The sequence below is a fragment of the Ambystoma mexicanum genome, chromosome 6q, assembly GCF_040938575.1.
Source record: "Ambystoma mexicanum isolate Mex_15411 chromosome 6q, UKY_AmexF1_1, whole genome shotgun sequence".
In the NCBI taxonomy this organism is placed as follows: domain Eukaryota; kingdom Metazoa; phylum Chordata; class Amphibia; order Caudata; family Ambystomatidae; genus Ambystoma; species Ambystoma mexicanum.
Window position 1 is genome coordinate 1,608,463,770 of NC_090937.1, and position 21,527 is coordinate 1,608,485,296.

At 44.0% G+C, this 21,527-nt stretch overlaps 1 protein-coding gene and 1 long non-coding RNA gene across 3 annotated transcripts in view; both read right to left on the reverse strand.

The window, feature by feature from the left end:
• Nucleotides 1-21,527, reverse strand: part of LOC138515386 (coagulation factor XI-like) — a 299,654-nt gene that overhangs the window by 149,058 nt on the left and 129,069 nt on the right. Inside the window, exon 12 of the mRNA XM_069630247.1 lies at nucleotides 457-622. Coding sequence (XP_069486348.1) covers nucleotides 457-622 — 166 coding nt within the window. The remainder of the gene's footprint in view (nucleotides 1-456; nucleotides 623-21,527) is intronic.
• LOC138515661 (uncharacterized) lies at nucleotides 8,772-9,896 on the reverse strand. Of its 2 annotated transcripts, XR_011282143.1 has the most exons (3): nucleotides 9,799-9,896; nucleotides 9,601-9,682; nucleotides 8,772-9,233 (listed from the first exon to the last, which is right to left on the reverse strand). It is a non-coding gene; the product is annotated as an uncharacterized lncRNA (long non-coding RNA). The 2 variants fall into 2 exon arrangements; XR_011282142.1 differs by lacking the exon at nucleotides 9,601-9,682.

The following is a 21,527-nucleotide window of genomic DNA, read 5'->3' on the forward strand; positions in this document are numbered from 1 at the left end:
GTCTATGCACCCTATGACCTTAGTAAAAGAGTTATACTCTGTCATGCGATCTTAGTAAATTGTCATGCGATCTTAGGAAGGAGTTAGAAAGTATGTGCGCCCTACGATCTTAGTAAGGAGTTACAAGGTATATTGCATCATTCCATCTTTGGAAAGGCATTGTCTCTTGTATACTGCCATCTTAGAAAAGCAGATATTGTATCTTGCATTATGCCATTTTAGTAAAGGAGATACACACTATCGTGCAGCATTTCATCATCGCAACAGAGATATACTCTATCTTGCCGTCTTAGTAAAGAAGTTATACTCGGTCTTGCATCCTACCTTCTTATTAAAGGTGGCATACTGTATTTTGCATCATACTGTTTTAGTAAAAGATTAATGATTTTTTGCATCATATCATCTTAGTTCATGAGAGCAGGTTATTAGTTACTGAAGGTAACAAGATGGTCATACTTTCTCAGAAGGCTCCTTTCCTTGGGATAAAATGAGAAGAATCGGCATCGGGGATGGTAGGTGCAGAGAAGTTGACAGTATTTGGCATCAACGGCGTAGACCATTTCAATATCGATGCCTGGGAAATCCACCCCAGGTAGGATCAGATCAGCACAGCCTTTGACACCTGAATATAAATCACAAATAGGAGCCCACAATCAGAACAGCACTGAAATAACTCGCTGCAATGCCATACAGACAGATTTCAACTATGTTTCTAAGGACCTGCTATGTAGGGTTAGGTCTTGACATGAGCAGTCCTGGTCCCTAGGTCAACAGCTTGATACAATTAAACCATTACATTTGTTGCTCTCAATTGCGCGCCCCACCCATCTACACCTGTGCACCTTCACTTGGTTGTGTGCTAATAGATTTTCCTTAGGCTAAATCGTTTGCCCATGAATGGGAGCTGCATGGGAACCCCACAATTTCCCCTTAGTTAATCCTCTACTAACTATCCCAGCAACTTACCTTCTTCTATAATAATCATCTTTAGGCATCCATACCCTACACACATGATGTAAACACCCCCCATCTTGGGAATATTTTTCTGGGGTACAGGTATTGCAAAGAGAATCACTATCCCCAGCTAATTCAACCCAGTACTCCACATCATTTTCCAGGTTTTGTGGGGGCGAGGTTAATGCCCCAGGGGATATATAGAATGTAACATACGTGGTCTATCTGGACTGTCTGTTTGTGAATACTGGTGTCTTGTGATAGGAGGAGATCCACCTGCCCTTATTGATACCATCATCATGGCACTGTTTGGGAGAGTCTTGGTGCAGCAACGAATGACCATCTGGCACATGCAGACAATTAAACTTGTGTAGGGCCATTATTACATGGGTCAAGGACCCAATGGGCCTCATTATGGGTCTGGCGGTAAGCATTCTGGTACTACTGGTGGGTTGCCACCAGACCCGTAATATTTTACTGGTGTCTGATTTTCCAATGCTACCAGCTCATTACATGTCCCGCGGCCCGGGAAGTCAGGCGCGGGCAAATTGTAAGTACTCATTCCCATAGAGTCCTTTTGGACTCTATGGGAGTGGAGACACGGAAGCAGTCTCACTGTTAGCAATGGTGCCAAGGCTTCCGTGTACAGTCTGCCTACTGTGGCTACAGAGCCCAGCAGTGTGAGACCTGTCGGGCACAGCAGCCACGGCAGGCAAACTCAGAGTTTGCCGACTCGGAAACAAGGGTGCCGGTGAGTTTACCGGCACCTTTGTTTCCAGACCGGCAAACTTGTAATGAAGCTCAATGTCTGCATCATTTGGGGGGATCTATGTGCAACATGACAACCCTATTTTATTTTACAGATGCCCCCTTCCATGGGCGTCAACCAGTCGTAGATGTACCGATTCTGAATGGTCATCAGCCGTATTGCTTGCAGCACACTTTTTATGGAATTCAGACCCTGCTCTGTAACGTTCATCAACTGGACCATTTCCCACCGCTCTATCTGAAAATGGGTTTGCCATGCCGATCACTGGATCTTCTCTTTTTTTGTGCTATTGGCTGAGAGAGAACCTTTATGCATCTGGTTAACTGATGCAAAAACTCAAAATACTTGCATACCTGTGAGCATCAGATGCACTATGTGCAGGTGAAAGTGACGTGTTTAGTCTTCTCGCTGTCATACTTTCCAGAGGTGATGATCTTTGTAGGGTTGCGTTTTCAAACAGTAGACCCAGTTCTTTTAGAGGGTCACACACAATTTGGACAACTTGTCATGAAAAGGGCGTTCATTCATTCAACAAATTCTGTTGGTTTGAGGATGGTAAATGGAGCACCTCTTATGCCGAATGCCTAACAATGCAGCTATTACTTTAAATAGCTTGTTGAAGAAGTGAGTACCATCATCAGATTTAAGTACTTTGCACACTCCCCAGCCGGGGAACACTTCTAGAGCTAGAAATGTGGCCACTATTTTGGCATCTGGGTGTGCACATGACCCTGCTTCAACCCACTGGGAGAAAAGGCACATAAAGACATAGAGGTATCTATAGGTGTAACATCTTTCCCCCATATCAGTAAAATCTATATGGACCTCACAGAACGGTCCACTCAGGTGGGGTCATGTGCCCCGCAGTATCCTCAATGTTTGCCCCGTTTTATACATGTGACATGTAGTCCAATTAGCTCCAAAAACATTTAGAATTCCTGCAGGTTTGGGATGAACCAATCCTCCTGAATGTCTGCAGCAATATGCTTCTTAGACAAAAGTGCTGGTTGATGCACCTGCTCAAACGCAACCATTACCAACACTTGGAGCATCACTACTTTACCTGTGATGACCTGTCTCACGATAAGGTCAGTAGGTGATTGCAAGAATCCCCTTTTTTGCCACAACTCTTTCTCTTCCTGGGATGCCTGTCCCTGTAGTTCAATAATTTGAGTGACTAGTACTGCGGTTTATGGAACCTCTAATTGTTGTTGCTACTTCTGGATAGGCCGCAATGTCCGGCAATGGGAGATATGCTGCTGCTTTGGCTGCCTGATCTGCTGCCTTGCTGCTGAAGGAAACTGGGTCTGTGTTGTTGGCGGCTGTAAAGACTGGTAGGAGGTGTCTGTACTCCTGCTCTCCATATGACAGAGGAGAGGCACAGAGGACCCCAGCCAAGATTCTCTATTATTGGTACGTGGTCGAGCAATCAAGGCCTAGCTTCTCAGGAGGTGATGCGGGCTGGTTCTTAAGTACAGTGTAGTCCCCAAACCCCCACAAAGGAATGTCCACACACTGTATTACTGAAAACACAGTCTTTATATAATTAATATTCAAAGGTATGTACACGATCACAATAACGCACTTTGTACTCGGAAGTCAATAATGATAAATATATACAATTCTAAAGTGGCACCACCAATGTTATCGAATCTCATTAAAGTGCATCAACTGTATGGTTAAAATTTCCCACAGATCAATAACGAGGAAACCAGCAATAGAGATAGGAAGGAACGCAAGATGGTTGAAACAGTAGGCAGAATGCTGACCCCTACCACGAGGCACAGTTCTGTGTGGAGATCCCCCCACCTGGGCAACCTGTAAATAAAGATATATAGCACAAGCCCAGTCCATATGTTCAATAGTCTCACTTCTTCCTATTAAGGTTTTACCCCCCAATGTACCTGGTGGAGTAGAGTTCTCCGACGATGCGTCGACCGATCCTTCTTGAGTGACTCCCTTTCATGCGGGAGCCACGGATCGTCGAGAGGTGTCGGGGAACTTGGCGTTCGTTGTCAGGGAATCGACGGCCCTTCTTGAGTGCCCTCCCTTTAACGCGGGAGTCACGGGTCGTCGAATGTCCGACGGTGAACAGGTTGAACTACGGCAGGGAAGTGACAGCTTTGTTCCTAGCGGAGCTCGTCGATGACAGAGCGTTGGCGTCCTGCAAGGAAGAGGCGTGCGGGGCACCTCGGTGACGATAGTTCTGGACCGCAAAGAGATGATGAAGAACTGAGGCCCAGCAAGGGCGTCGAGTCATCGGCGTCTCTGTGGTCTTTAGGTAGCGGGAAACCCACCGGTGGATGCTTCCCGGCGTGTCGACGGTCGGGCTTTCTGCAGCGGGAGACAAGCGGGTGACGATGCAGACAAGAGCGTCCGATGATCAAATGAAGTTCTTCGGCAAACGGGAGCACGGCGGCTCCGGTCGGCGACGGCGGTCGTCGACAGTGGCGGACAACAGTCCGAGGGCTTCTCCTTGGAGTTCCGCAGCAGTCCCCGTATCGGGTCGGCAGCCTGTCGTAGGTCTGTCTACCAGGGAGCTTTGGCAAAGATCAGCTGTGCACGATGGTCCCTCGTAGCTCGGGAAGAGGGCACCTTACCAGGTCCTCTCTGGGTCAGTCCTTGGAGGCACAACCGCTTTCAGATTGTGAAGGAGAGCAACAGCAATTCTTCTCGTCTAGCAGGGCTTCAAGGTCAAGCGTCAGTTACTCCAGTTACTCATCGTAGTGGACTTCAGCTTCTGAACACGATTCCTAGCAGTGAGAGGTCCCCAGATATACTGCTGATTCGCCATTCATTCCGCTGGGTGACACTCAAGCATCCAATCACGACTAAAGGCATTCATGCAGGCAGGCAGCCAATCCGGCACACGAGGTATTCAGGCCATTCACTTCCCTCCAGACACTCACAACAAGTTATGTGTATTGGGACAAGAACCGAGCCATTCAACACTCCAAGCTGCATTCATACCGGTTTCGGGCAGGGCTGTCTTAGTCATTGTGTCAACCACCAGATACTAGACATCCACAACACAGAATGCATATTCGTCACACACTCTATTCACCCGGGTCCCACCCACAGGAGGTACCCACAACATACATCACTGGGAAGGCTCCAGCTAGTCTGGCCGGGCCTTCACAACACCACCATATATGGCACTTCCATCCAACAGCCAGTCAGGGGGAAGGGACAGAGTCAGGGCTTCCCAGGACTTTGGGAAAACAAGGTAATGGGTAATAGAAAGCAAGAGGCCACAGGGGCCATCTTGTTTTCCATCAGGAATCAACTGATCCCAATGGCAGGGGCCGGGGTATCCCAAAATGGAGGATACTCCGCGCACCTATCGATTTCAGCATGGAGCTGCCACCAGCCCATACCCTGCTCTGTGGGCCACCCACAGGTGCCCAAAAACATACACTAGGGGCAAAGGGTTGTACCCCCACCCATGGGTGCCATAAGGGTATCCCACAGGTCCGTTCACCAAACCAAAAGAGAGAGACCTGCACCGCCAGGAGTTCCACATGAACTCCTGCGCGGAAAACTTGACAGAACACACAATAAAAAGCAGTAAAGGACAAGGATACGCAGGCTCTGTCCCTCCGATGCATTTCCAGCATCACAGCGGCACACTTAACCAATGCAACAAGTGTGGGCTGCTAGAGGGCATAAATCAATCTGTCTTGTAGTGCTGCATGTTGCATTGAGGACCCGCCAGCTCTGCGAAACCCCCTCTTCCTTCGAGATAATCCTAAATGCACAGTGGTGGCAACATCCTCTGAATCAAAAAATATTAACACCTGCCACCCTTGTGATTCTTCCAGTGCTTTAATTATGGCAATAATCTCTGCGACTTGGGCAAAGTAGTGTGTGGGCAATTTTTCTGAACCAATACTTCATGCTCTCCATCTACTAGGCAGACCACGGCCGTGTGCCTTTTGCCTGTCTCCAGGTCTATGGACGCTGAACCATGCAAAAAGAATACTTCGCCTTCCCCAAGAGCACAGTCCTTCACCTTAGGTCTAACATCCTCGGGCCTCCATAGTTAACACAGTCATGCACTTCGTCTCCCTCATTATTGGGTTCAGTGAGAAAAGACAATTCTACACCTAACAATATGAAAGGATGGGCTTGATGAAATCACTTCGTATGATGAAGCTTTCTGTGTAGTCAGTTTGGATTTAGACCTCTCAAGAATTGTGAATTCTGTGTATTCCACTTGTATATTTACTGAGCACCCCATCGTAATCGTGGCATATTTTCCAATGCTGATACCACCACTGCCGAAGTCTGTTCACGTGGAAACTGACCTTGCTTCACTGAGTCCAGCATTCCATTATTATTAGCCAAGGACTTGTGACTAATAGTACTTTTGTGTGTTAATACAGCTGTCATCATTTATCGATTTCAATGGGAAAACAAATAAAACTCCTGTGTGTAGTCAGGGGTTGCGCAAACAGGGGCATTACTGATAATGTCTTTGAGCTCTTGAAAGCATGTGACCATCTCTTCTGTCAAGCTAATGGGGCTTTTTGCTTTTTAGGATTCTTTCAGTCCTTGTAATGATAGCCTTGTGTATGTGGTGTAGTCAAAGATCCATGACCTGCAGTAATTGCCCAATGCCAGGCCTCCTCATCGTCTTCTTCCATCCTCGTTTCCATTTCACTACCGCCAGGCGCCCATCTGCGATCTCAATCTGGGCCCCCCATTCGACCCATGGTGACATAATGGGTGCAGCTCCCCTCTCCCTGCTTCTCCTCCTTTTCCGACTCTTTCTCCTTCACAAGTGTGGCTATGTCATGGTAGAGGGATCCCGTTGGGAAACGTTCTTCCCTACACCAGATACCGCTTAGACGTCAATAGCTGTGATGCGCCACGTCACGCTTGTGTGACGTTGCTATGCTATTTAAGGCTAGTCTGAAGATGGCGGTGGCAGGCACTTGTGGAATCCCCCCTCTATTGTCTTAAAACGTATGCACTGATTGCTTTGGTAAGTCTCTACCCGCTGCACACCCCATGTTGCATCCATCTTATATAATTTAGCCGCCCCTGATACAATCTCATATACAATTACAGGTAAACGCACCCCTTCTTGAAATATATTTGAGCAGTATGATGATTCTGTTCTAGGATATCAGTGATTGCAATATGGATTCACCATATGGAATACAAATTAATCAGGTAACTATGCCCAGGATAAATGCCTGCAGGAAAACTGCAATGCCCAACAATAAGTGAACTCCTGCACAGACCACACCGTAGTACTTATAAGTTAGAACTTTTCTTACAGATGCATTTTCTGGAAGCCACATACAAGATGGCAACATCCAATTGGGTTTAAACATTTTACCAGTGCACATAGCCATATCTAGAGCACTGTTCGCACCTTCAAAGGTAATTACCTTGGAGCTTCATAACTTATCAGAGCCCAATAACATGTTCTCCATGAATTTGTACCTATAGGAAGGAACAATTTCCAGGCCAAGGGCCCACAGTAATCATTGGCTCACTATTGAGAGAGGTAAAGACGCACTCCTTTTTACCCGCCGGAACCGACAAATCCCACACATTTAACCATTATATAGATGATCCCATAGGGACAACAACTAGCACCGCCTTTATAAACCAGAGGTGGTCTGGACACACCCTCCAGATGTGGTCACTCATGTTATCCTTTATGTGCATGTTTTCTATTCCACCAATTTATGTGCCCACGATATAAGGGAAGCGTGTACAGTACAGGTGATGGGTTGAGTAGAAAAGCATGAGGTGAACCATGAGGAATGTTAATGTCCAATGCACCTAACGACTAGTGTTCCATTCTCCCCACTCGTACATCTCAATCTTACTTCTTCTACTCTCTCCCACAGATTGAACCACATAATCTTATGAAAATTGAGAAGAAATGATTGTATGCAATGAGATTATGACTGAAATTGGTTGTGTGACGAATTAGACTGCAACTGTGCTAATGTATTGTTAAAAGACAGACAATTTTGTATGCAGTGAGATACAAACAAGGTTCAGATGTAATGGGATACAAATCTCAAAGTGTTGGTGACATGTTTAATGATTAGAAAATTAAACAGGGATGCTATTCTTAGCCTAGAGAAAGACAAAGGATTGACGAAACAATGGGCACGTGCACCTAGTGGTTGTTGTAGGCTAATCCAACAAGTTGTTGGAATGTAAATGACCTTTGTTTTAGAATAAAGCGACATTCACAAATATAATTTTATTGTGTGTTTTATTGGACATTTAATGATACTGAGCCCACGATTTTGCGTAGATAAAACCTGTGCATTGTTATTTCCAAATTGACTGGCAGGATGCTGCACTCATCAACACCCCAAATGTTCCCTCGCACAATCAATTCTAAACAAGATGTCCCCTGCTCGCTATTCATCGGTCCCAACGGGGGCTTTCTGCCCATCTGCTTCTGTCTTCCTTAAAGCCGCATCTAAATCCTTCTGTGGCCTCCGCTCTGGTTTCCTGTGTGCTTGAGCACAAGCAGCTGCAGATGCTATAGGGTTTGGGATATTCTCATATTGTGCAGGTGCTGAAGGGGGAGGGGCAGTGGCAGACAGTGGCAGATACAAGGGATGTGTGTACTGTGGAGAATCCTGCGGATCCCTCATTAAAATCCTGCCTAAAGTCTCCTCCTAGGTGTCCAGGAGAGGGCAGATGCTTCCTGATCCCAATCCTGGGGGTGGCATACTGCGGGATGATCACCTGGGTGGGGACAAGATCCAGGATATTGAGGAGATTCCATGGGATGGGGCACAGTATTTCTCCTCTGCGAGGGATAATCTTGCCACTATATCAGAGGCGATTTTGACTTAATGTCACTTTAATATATCTCAGCCTCCTAGTAAGACTCAAATGGTAGTGACCCCGGAACATATTATATTACAATACCAGGTCTTTGGTATCCCCAAAAATAGACATCTTCTTCACTGCCGAAGGTATACCAAAAGGAGTGACGACAATGTGCCATCTGTCTCTAATAATATTAACATCAAGAAACAGAAAAGATATGTCCAGAGCAAAATATGTTTAGAAAAAATGTATCCAAATTTATTAAAGGTGATACAAAAATTGAAAACTAGTGAATAAATCACTCAAAATTATTATACACTGATCATTTTAACATAACAGAACAGCAGCAACAATATGCCGAAAATCGGCTAAAACTTCATCACTCATACTCAACATACATAGTACATACATACACACACAACTCATCATACCGTGGCATACATCCAAAGTACTAAAAACACAGAAAACATGCTAAGAACCAATGGGGAAGAGGAATTCATAACTAGTCCCCATAATAACACTCATTATTGCGGTGTTTACAAACAATAGAAATAATTCACAAACAATCTATTGTCAGGGTGGATAGGAAGAACAAATGCAAAGATCACATCCCTGTAGAATTTTTCTCTCGACCGGTTTCGACGTGTAGTGGTGGTTAACTGAACGTCTTCCTCAGGAGGTGGGTGTTACCATTCTGAAAACAAGTACGCAAAAGCGACTATAAGCTACTACATGAAAAAGTCTTTGCCGACTGCCTGTAACATACAATTAAAGAAGGAGAAAAAGGACTGCTGCTAGCAGCCTAAGTTATTAAAAACAATTAAGAACCGTGTATACCATAGTGAAAATAAGCATATACGGCCCCCGCTACAACAGCTGTGTAAACCAGAACAAGAGGGTAAGTGACTCCCAAAAGAGAACCGTGCAAGATGAAAGGGAACCTTCAAGACCATGGTGGATCGGCAACAAGAATGTATATATATAATAATATATATCTAAATACCAAAAAAGCCTGACCAATGGCAATGTCTGTATCTAAAAAGAACTAGTAGTGGACTAACCTGATGAAAACCTAGCTGCTGCAAAAATCTATGCAGTGTAGTGTGGCCAGTCACGCGAGACAATTCAGGACTAAAACATAACCTGAAACCAGAAACAAGACCAGAATGCACTAGGTCAGATAAATAAAAAAATAAATAAAAACTTAGGTTCAAAGTGGAGTGCCTATGACTAAGGCAAAAATAATAATAATAGCTCACCTGGAGGGCGCCCCATGCAGTTTAAGATGATCCAGCGCTGCATGTATTTGAAAAGTGAAGAGGCAGCGCAACTTAGCCTGAGCTTTCAACGCCGTCTGTAAATGACTACAAAAGTGGCAAAAGAGCTTCATTACAATGTTAAATGGCAAGCAGTGACCCACGGCTTACCAGAGTACAAGGGCACTGCATGAAATGCCTCTAAAAGATCTCCAATAAAATGGGAGGAAGCCTACAGACAACCACACCGTTCTAGGGGATCCAAAAGGTGTTTGAATGTAAATGCACAAAAAGCCCAATAAATCAAATGGAGCTACGAGCACAATTGAAATGAGAAGGTAAACTTAAGGGCAAATGGCAGCTATCTAAGATAAACGGTGCTATGTTTAAATATAAACACACGAAGTGCCAAATAAATCAATTGGAGCAGCTCGCACAATTGAAATGTAATAGTGAGCTCAAAGGCAACAAACAGTAGTCTAAAGGGCGACGCTGCAAAGTTAATTATGCAGAGGACTGAAGCTGAAAAGCTATTGACATTGCAGGAAGGCTGGCCACACGCTTACCTGCAAAACGGTTGCTGTATAATGGAATTGTCCAGCAACGAGGGAGAACAGATGGTAATCTCTTTGTTTAAAACTAGTTGTAAATTCGAAACGCTACGCATGCGTGTAGGGACCTGCAAGGAGTGGCTGGCTACAGCCAATAGTAAACAAAAGCCTTTTTAAAGGCCAAACTAAAGACTGACTGCGCATGTCAGCAAGTGCTGCCAGTAAAGACATTCCACGAGCAGAACAAAGCGCAAATAATGCAGCCCAAATTAAAAGGAAATGATGATGAAAAACGCCGCTGCTGATAGAAAAAATAATACTAAATAAATACTAGAAAAGGATGAACATCAGACTAAAAAGCAGCGTAAATAAATTTTGGGCTGCCATCACCACACCAAGTGAATACTGGGAGTTGTAGTCCAATTTAGGCCAGAACCATATAACAGGCCCTATATCTCTAAGCAATTCTGGAGCTACTATACAATGACTAAAAGAGTGTTTTTAGACCAGAGATAGGCAAGAAAGATGGTAAAAAAGCTTTGGCTGAAAAGGCGATAATCTAATGTAAAAGATGTTAAATTGTGTCAATTAAACTAAATAGCTAAACAGTCATAATAGCCATAGAGGGCAAATAGAGAAATGCAGAACAAGCTTGCTAGCGACTATTGAAGTCCCACGACTCCAATGTGTTAAGGCCTTTGTGGAGTGTTTTTAAATTAAACATCCACATTTGTTCTTTGTAGGACAATTTATTAGCCAGTTGTATTGTGTTATTAGCAAAACATTTTTCCAAACAAAACCAGATTAAAGAGTCTGGGTTGTGTCCCATTTCTACGCAATGAATCACTAGTGGAGCCGAAAGGTTGCGTGTTCTAATTTTAGACCGGTGCTCATTGATACGTAGATGGACTTCCCTAGAGGTTTTTCTTACATACAAAAGCTGACACGGGCACTGGATAGCATAAATAACATTCTTACTTTTGCACGTAGTGAATGTACGTAGTGCCCAAGATCTACCATTGTAAGAAAAGTCTGTAATTTTTTTAGAAAATTTACAAGCTGCGCACGAAGTGCACGGATAATGGCCTTTAACCTGATTCAGGTTAATATCTCTGACCTGGTTAATGCGAACAGGAAGTCTGGAGGCTCGGGTTAGTTTCTGCCCTAAATTTTTGCTTTTTTTAAAAGCAAATAAAGGTTTCTCTAGCTGGAGATCTGTGGAATTAAGGATCCTCCAATTTTTCAGAACAATAGCTTTAATTGTCTCACTATGTTGGCAAAAAGTGGACACACAAACTAACTGTTCTTTGTCCACAATTTTGTTTTTAGGTCTTAAAAGGGCATCCCGATTGGTATATCGCGCTCTTTTTCTTGAATGTTTGATAAGTTTACGCGGGTATCCGCGATCTAGCAATCTAGTCTGTAGTACGTCCGCATGAGTATTAAATTGTATAAGGTTGGAACAATTGCGGCGTAACCGTAAAAACATCCCATAAGGGAGATTACGTAAAAGACTTTTAGGGTGTTGGCTTTCAAACTGTAGTGTCATGTTCCTTTCTGTGGGTTTTCTATAGAGCTCGGTCTGCAGGAACCCATCCTCGCTGTAAATAGATAGATCTAGGAACGCGATACGGGAGGTAGAGTGTTCCAGGGTAAATTTGATGTTGATATCTACTTGATTAAGCCACTGAACAAAAAGTTCAAGTGTGGCAATATCACCCTCCCATAGCAGTAAGATGTCGTCAATATACCGACGGTATAACTTGATGTTAGTAATATAGGGATTACCATCATTCAGAACAAAATTCTCTTCAAACAAGGCCATAAAAATAATAGCCAAGTTGGGGGCAAATGCACAGCCCATTGACGTGCCTTTAGTTTGTGTGAAAAACTCATCCTTGAACTTAAAAAAACTGTTACAAAGAACCAATTCCACACATGTGGTCAAAAAATTAGGGGGAACCGTATGTGCAGATGGTCGGCGGTCCAACATAATTTGTAAGCACTGAATAGCCTTATCTTGGGGAATATTGGTATAAAGAGCCTCTATATCTAAGGCCACCAAGATCTGTTTGGAGGCATCAAATGGAAGGCCTTCCACCAAATTAATAACATCCCTAGAATCTAACAGAAATGTAGGCGTCGCCATTGCCAAAGGTTTAATAAACACATCTATGTATTTGGATAACGGCTCTAAAATAGAGCCGCATCCCGAGACTATTGGACGGCCAGGCGGGTTAGATGTGTTCTTATGAATCTTGGGGATGATATAAAAAAAAAAAAAAAAAAAGGGGAGTTCTTTCCTCTGAGAAATTAATAAACTCACATTCTTTTTTAGACAATATTCCCTCTTCAAGTGCTGTTTCAGAAAGACTGGAGATCTTCTTTTTAATCAAAGCAGTAGGATCGGCAATCATTTTACGGTAATGACCTGGAATGTTAAGAAGTCGAATGACCTCTTGATCGTATGACCCCGAATCCCAAACAACTATACCTCCGCCTTTATCAGCACTCTTTATCACAATGGATGGATCTTGTGAGAGAGATTCGATGGCGTGAAATTCAGCTAGTTGAAGATTGGGCCTCATGTTATTTCTGGGATTCTCGAGACATTTAGCAAGTTCTTTGAGCACAATTTTTTCAAAGACAAGGACTTCAGCCGGAAGTTCCGCTATATTGGGAGTAAAAGAAGAAGGTCTGACCAGACCTGACTTATTAAGCTCAGAAGTGTTTTCTTTGTCAGAAAAAAAGGCTCTTAGCCTAATCTTACGGAGGAATTGTTGGATTTCATTTGTAAGGTACATAGATTTTTGCAGCAGCTAGGTTTTCATCAGGTTAGTCCACTACTAGTTCTTTTTAGATACAGACATTGCCATTGGTCAGGCTTTTTTGGTATTTAGATATATATTATTATATATATACATTCTTGTTGCCGATCCACCATGGTCTTGAAGGTTCCCTTTCATCTTGCACGGTTCTCTTTTGGGAGTCACTTACCCTCTTGTTCTGGTTTACACAGCTGTTGTAGCGGGGGCCGTATATGCTTATTTTCACTATGGTATACACGGTTCTTAATTGTTTTTAATAACTTAGGCTGCTAGCAGCAGTCCTTTTTCTCCTTCTTTAATTGTATGTTACAGGCAGTCGGCAAAGACTTTTTCATGTAGTAGCTTATAGTCGCTTTTGCGTACTTGTTTTTCAGAATGGTAACACCCACCTCCTGAGGAAGACGTTCAGTTAACCATCACTACACGTCGAAACCGGTCGAGAGAAAAATTCTACAGGGATGTGATCTTTGCATTTGTTCTTCCTATCCACCCTGACAATAGATTGTTTGTGAATTATTTCTATTGTTTGTAAACACCGCAATAATGAGTGTTATTATGGGGACTAGTTATGAATTCCTCTTCCCCATTGGTTCTTAGCATGTTTTCTGTGTTTTTAGTACTTTGGATGTATGCCACGGTATGATGAGTTGTGTGTGTATGTATGTACTATGTATGTTGAGTATGAGTGATGAAGTTTTAGCCGATTTTCGGCATATTGTTGCTGCTGTTCTGTTATGTTAAAATGATCAGTGTATAATAATTTTGAGTGATTTATTCACTAGTTTTCAATTTTTGTATCACCTTTAATAAATTTGGATACATTTTTTCTAAACATATTTTGCTCTGGACATATCTTTTCTGTTTCTTGATGTTATTATAATACTCTGGTCCAGAGGCTAGAGTTACCCTGCTCCTTTCAGTGTTTGCATTCTAATAATATTAAACCTCACAACCCCTCTTCTAAGAATACTAAAGGAAAAAAACTACCCTTAAAGGTGTAAAAGAAGTGGACAAATCTAATTTCCTTAAAATGAACTACATGACCCAGATTCCCACAGGGACTGAGACAAAGAAGAGGGCTGAGGAGGCATGTATAAGTAAAGGACAGGCAAGTAGGCCTAATAGCCTTTGCAAGGGTCAGGGCGATTAGCATTAAAGGCCTGCACCTGAAGAAAGTTGTCCCACCTGAGAGGCATAAAAAGCTGCAGCAGGATGGAGCAGTAGCTGCAAGGCTGGCAGAACTAGCAGAAGGAGAAGGGCACGAGGCTAGCAGTTCATGAAGTAGTGTGATCACGTAAGTGATACCGAGACAAAAAGAGAGCAGATTTCACCTGTAGTTTCTGAGTTGATCCTATGTTCATGAACCCTGCCTTGCTGTGGCTGGACAGAGACGTGTTGAAGTTGAAAGTCTTCCCAGGTGTGCGTAGTAGCTAAGACTGCAAAGCTGAGATTGTGCTGCACGTGGCACATGTGCAGAAGCAAGCCGAGGGGCAGAGGAGTGAAGATGGCTCCCTGTGGTCGAGGCTGGACGAGAAACACCCATGCTGTAGAGAGGTGTGGATCCAAAGAATGTCTGAAGTGGTAGTAGCGAGAAGAAAAGTCGGGAAGTGGAAGCAGCCCGCAACCGCAGTGTTTCTGGAGCCAGTGAGTGAAACGCAGTGCTCCGAATGACTGAATATCCCTGGCCGGTAACTGTAACCAGCTCAATTATATCTTGCATAGAAGTGGGATAGAGTAGAAGTTGTTTATTGATGTGAAAAGTCTTAACAACAAATGAAATGTATCACACATGCATATAAAGCAAGTCAAAGTGCTCACGTAAACAAACAGCTTTCCATTTTCCATTGTTTATCTATATAACTTTGTGTGGTCGCATGTCTCCAATTAACAGGGAGAACCCTGTTCAAAATCACTCGTAAGGTTAAACCAGGCTTTCATGAATTGTAACAAGAACTATTACCTCAAAGTGAAGTCCTGTATGGATAATTGTGCTTTCTGACCAGAGTCACGTATCACCCCATGTGAATGAAAGGAAGCGCAAGTCCTTACATTTCTTTGAAGTTAAAAATCATCTTCAAAGAGTGGTCCTGTGTATCTAAATCTGTTTCTTTTGTGAAACCTGAACCTTGCAACATCCAGAACAAGTATTCCGTAATTGTAGAAGATGCTGAAGTAAAGAGAAGAGCAAGTAGTACCCAAGCCTGTAGGCAAATTATTTCTACAGGGAAACCAGCCGTATTCAAACCTAACCACCTATATCTTGAAGTCGTTAACATTGTTAAAGGTACAGTATCCTCAGATACAAGGGTGGCAAGGTTATCTAAAGCTGAAAGAGTGGCAATACAGTTTTGGGTTAGCTGCTGGAACCAAGAAGGTGTGCATAAAGCAGGGCAAGGGCGATGGGTGCTTGCAAGAAGATTAAATCACCAATCTGTAATGCTGAGACTGTTGAAGCTGAGAGAAGCAGTCTGGAAGCAAAGGCAGATTATAATGAGAGCAGTAAGATAGACAGAAGAGGCAAAGAGGGTGCCCTTTTCATTTATTACACAAAAGAAGAGCACCTTGCTTACCTGTGGAAAGTAATGCGTTGAAGCAGAGTTAACAGAACGGTGGTTGTCTATAATTTTGTCAGAGAATGTTGTACTGAACGTGGTTGAAGCAGTAGTACACTGTGGAGCAAAGGAGCGAGCCTCCAAAGGAAGGATAGCTCAGGGGCAACACGTTTGTCTTGGAAGCAAGACAACGTTGCGCAACACAGGTTTGAATCCCAATCACATGCTTAGAAACCACTCGCTGGTATAAAAGGAATGGTTTGGGCAGAAAATATTATTGTCCCCACGGGTCGGCCTTGTGGTTTTAACCATAATTCGATCGATCGTACAAACATTTCCTATGCACCTTGCCCGAGTTTTCGTCTCTTGAACACAGGCAAAATCAGGCAGCAGGGCGCGGCCATTTGGTGATAATCTTATCACTTTCCGCATCGCCCGGGTGACATGCATTTGCGGCACTAAATCATATCCCCCGCCCCTGATCCTGACATGACTAGACGCGTACCACCCATTTCACATCGCCAAAGCACATCTCGTGTCAACATTCTCTGCGCCTCAGCTACTGACATGTTGTCATGGAAACGACAGGAAGCCTCTTTCCTGGATAAGTATAAACAGAGCGTTTCACAACACACAACAGCAGATTTTCTTTTCCATTCCTCTCGCTGTATTTCTTTGAGTATTCTGTGACTCGTTTCTGTGCTCTGGTCAGCTACCTTCGTTGCTTGTAGCCCGTGTGAACAGATACCAGTACCATCGCTATAATTTATTTTTGTTTCTTTACCACACAATGGCAACAATAATGCCCTACCTGTACGAGCCCGAGTATTCCGAGAAGGAATTACTGGAAAGAGCAAGCTCTGTAGACGATGGGGATTTGGACAACAGTTGGGCTGACGTTTCACAGATGAAGAGCCTGGGCCTAGTCGCATGGACGGTGTTTCCACCTGGTGCACCTGCAATCGGTGCGCGCTAATGCCAACCGACGTGGATAACTGCTGCCGAGAAAACTCTGGATGCTTGTCCTACATATCGTAAGGCGATCCACAGCCGCAAGGCGTTACCGAGCTGCCAGACTTCACGGCAGTCTGTCTCACATGGTCCTTGTTGAGGATTTTGATGGTGCTTATGCACGAACTTCGCGCAACAGTTTGCCCTCGTAATCCAAGCAACGAGTAAGTGTAGTCTGGTTGTGATGTCAGTTAGGCCACTACTATTTCACGGTTGTCCCCTATATTCTCGTAACTTCAAGATATCATTGTCATATCCGTTTAGTCTTGCAATTCTCTAGTAATAGTCGCATAAAAGTTGTTCAATATTGTGCAGTGTCTAGTTAGCATTTGTATTGGCAAAAATGCCATTGTATACAAGAATTGTCATTGACAACTAAGGTTTAATACACTTATCTTGGTCATTTAAAAACAGATTGTATCTTTTTCTTTCATAGGTGATACCGGCTGGTGGCCTATCGTTCGTACACATGGTGGCTTCATGGGAGGCTTGGACACCACGTTCGACGAGTAATACCCGCCTGTGTCGTTGGCGCCATTAGACAAACTTTCCCCAGCGACAGTGGTCAGTACAGGGGATTTTCCCTCGCCGAGCTGCAACCAGACCTTTACAATGTGTAGTATTTTTGTGCCATCAAAATAAGAAACCAAATAAAACACAACATATTTTTTATCTAGGGTTGTTTAATTTTTTTAGTGAATCAAGTGTGTCTCAATTCAGCAGTGTTCCGGTGCCTTGTCTGCGCGCCTCCCGGCTCATCCATCCCACCCCCCACTATCAAAGGCAGTTCGCGCCAGTGGATGTGCGCTGCCATGAGGGGCTGTCAGGGGCGCGGAGGACCAAGGTGCCAAACAACATGTACACTTCAAAAGGTATCCCACGCCCAGGGGCCATTGCTCACATGGCCTCCTCAGACCCTGTGTCTCCAGGCAGGCCTCCCCTGAAGCAGGCCGCGCCCCTGCATTCCACATAAGTGTGTCTCCATTCAGCAGTGTTCCGGTGCCTTGTCTGCACGCCTCCTGGCCCATCCATCCCACCCCCCACTATCAAAGGCAGTTCACGCCAGTGGATGTGCGCTGCCATGGGGGGCTGTCAGGGGCGTGAAGGGCCAAGGTGCCAAACAACATGTACACTTCAAAGGGTATCCCACGCCCAGGGTCATTGCTCACATGGCCTCCTCAGACCCCGTGTCTCCAGGCAGGACTCCCCTGAAGCAGGCCGCGCCCCTGTAATCCACATAAGTGTGCCTCCATTCAGCAGTGTTCCGGCGCCTTGTCTGCACGCCTCCCGGCCCATACATCCCACCCCCCACTATCAAAGGCAGTTCGCGCCCGTGGATGTGCGCTGCCATGGGGGGCTGCCAGGGGCGCGAAGGGCCAAGGTGCCAAACAACATGTACACTTCAAAAGGTTTCCCACGCCCAGGGGCCATTGCTCACATGGCCTCCTCAGACCCCGTGTCTCCAGGCAGGCCTCCCCTGGAGCAGGCTGCGCCCCTGCAATCCACATACGTGTGTCTCCTTTCAGCAGTGTTCCGGTGCCTTGTCTGCACGCCTCCCGGCCCCTCCATTCCACCCCCCACTATCAAAGGCAGTTTGCGCCAGTGGATGTGTGCTGCCATGGGGGGCTGTCAGCGGCGCGAAGGGCCAAGGTGGCAAACAACATGTACACTACAAAAGGTATCCCACGCCCAGGGGCCATTGCTCACATGGCCTCCTCAGATGCCGTGTCTCCAGGCAGGCCTCTCCTGAAGCAGGCCGCGCCCCTGCAATGTACATAATACCACGACATACACACGTCATTCATTAACAAACACACCCCTTTTTGTTATTCTTTATAGACCTCTGGATGTTTACCATGAGAATATCTATGAGCACTGCAAGTCAACTCGTGAACGTGCTACTCTGTGACCGCTTCGAGTGAACTCGTCAGTGTGCTACCTGTGAACATCTTCCTGTTCTCCTTCCACTAATTACTCTGTTTGCTGAATCCAACTGTTTGTTGGTCAAGGTAAGGACATGTATCCTAATCGTATTGCATCCTTTGCGGGCCGTGCCTATAGTATAAGCATGTTTCATTTTCGTGCATGATAGAACATTCAAGGGACGAGTAACATGTTCTGATTTTCAACACATCAATGAATCGTTTGTGAAATTTATCCTATTATACAGCCGCACACGCTGCACTGGTTTTGCTGTGGTGCCCAAAAGAAAGCGTGCATCGAAAAATGTATGGTCCAATTCATTCTTTCTCATATGCTCATGCAAAATAATTTTCTAATAATGTTGACCTTTATTTTGCAGAATTTACAACAATGCCTGCATGTGCTATTTTCGGTTGCCCTTCGAAGACCCATGACAAATCCGAAGGCATTACAATGCATGTATTCCCTAAGACTGTTGATCGAATAAGAGAATGGGTCAGACGTTGCGGATATCAACTGGAAGACCTTGAAAGTAGAGTCAACCAAGTCTTGGAGGACAATAGGGGTCATCAATACCGCATCTGCAGCTGCACTTCTCACCGGATATGTACGGCACATCCTTGTACACAAAGAGGAATCAATCGAGAGCAACTCGGAAATTGCTCCCAAATGCTATTCCGACTTTACTCGTGAAAATGCCACCACAGGTGAGTCACGCTGCAGGATTTAACTTTACGTCTGTATTTTCGGTGTAAATGCCACTTATAGTACTTTCCATATTTATGTGATTGAATAGCTGCTGAAATAATGATTTTTTTGCTAAACATCAGTCCATGTTTTGTAGAACCCACATAGAAAAATGATTTATGGGGACGGATAACTATGCTGTATTATGTGTTTCAATAAGTGTAATTTTCTAGTATTAAGTCTCCTTACATGCCATTTTGTAATGTTTGAATTTCTAAATCGAATAATACTTTCCCTTTACCACTCCATTACTATCCACCGAATATGAAGGAACAAGATTCAACATCCACGTGTTGCCTGGAGTTATCAACTACTTCGAGCGCGTATCAGGTAATCTTACCTAGCTATTCTGTTCCAGACTGGTTTTATATACGGAAGTCTAGATAATGTGATCATATTTTTGCAACGTATCATTGCATTACACAATGTTTCTTTAACACTTTATTGTTGATAAGTACCTTTCTCTCTTTCCAAATTGTTTGTACCGTTTCCACTCTTTTCGACCTCACTAATGAAAGTACTGTGTTTCAAGGAGATGCTGAAGCGTCCACTACAATCCGAATCACCCCTCGTAGTAGATCCGGTGTCAGGGGTATTGGTCATCATAGCTCAATAGGACGAGATAATCAGATCATATTTTCGCAACCTATCATAGCATTGCACAATGTTTCTTTGCAACTTTACTGTCGAGATGCACCTTTGTCGTCTTTGTCCCGTTTCCAATCTTTTCGACCTCACTAATGAAAGTACTGTGTTTCAGGGAGATGCTGAAGCGTCCACTACAATCCGAACACCCCTCGTAGTAGATCCGGTGTCAGGGGTATTGGTCATCATAGCTCAATAGGACGAGATCCTCAGATCATATTTTCGCAATCTATCATTGCATTCCACAATGTTTCTTTGCCACTTTACTGTCGATGTGTACCTTTGTTGTCTTTGTCCCGTTTCCAATCTTTTCGACCTTACTAATGCAAGTACTGTTTTCAGAGAGATGCTGCAATGTCCGATACAATTACATTATTCATTGCGGTTGCTCCGGAAACAGACCATACAGTTGCTCCAGAGCCAGAGGTATGCGCATTGACAGTACCATTGAATAAAAGAAAGTCGTTCTAATTAGATGTGTAATGCCAATGACTTATTTTAAATGAATACTATTTTTTGTAGGGATGTATACAAGATCCGTAAATTGAACTGGAGGACCGTGTATCAGAGTCGGTCCGCCAGTTTGCTGCTGTTAGAGTAAAGATTTGATGATATATATACCCTGAAGCTCTGCTTTTCGACTGCTCAGCATGCATCCTAACTGTTTGAACACCACCCCATCCGTGCCCCCTTGTGACTGTCTATTTTTAATATAATGGTTTTGTAGCTTTTCAAAGCACACATTTCAAAGAAAAGAAATAAAAATAAGGTTAGTTATAAACACTTTCTATTGTTGGCAAAGGTTTTGTGCTAATGCCTTCATTATATGCTTTTTTAATGTCAATTGTACAACACTGTTTGTTGGATTCAAACTGAACATCCCTTTTCCTATCTGTCCTGTAGTTGCTCAATCTACTACGGACTATGCAGACACAGACAGTGATACAAATGATAGCTGCTGCTTGCCAAACTGTTTTCACCATGGAGGAACTATTCATTGAGGTGAGTCGTGTTCACACTCGAGATGCCTATGTCCAATGGCCAGAAAAGGAATTTAATAAGACCGGCGATTCCAGCAAAGTGTTCTTGGACCATTGCTACAGTGCACCTGCACCGCCAGAGGAAGACGCAATTGAATTTATAGAAGATAGTTTTACATTACTCGATGACCACTTGACACAACTGACACCCGCCAAAAAAATGCACCCCAAAAAACAGTCCACATTGATGTTTTCTCCTATCCATCGTCAAGTAACAGATGTTGAAATGACAGAAACTGAAGCATCAACACTATTGACCGATGAAACAGACAAAGATATCGACTATAGTGTGTCCGGTTTGGTTGATATGTCCACAACGGTTCAGTCCGAAACAACAGTGTTGCCAGATGACAGTATAATAAAAGAGGCCAAATACATAGTATTCGACAGCAGCTTGATAGATATTATAAAGATGCTGAACTGTGTGCATTCAGT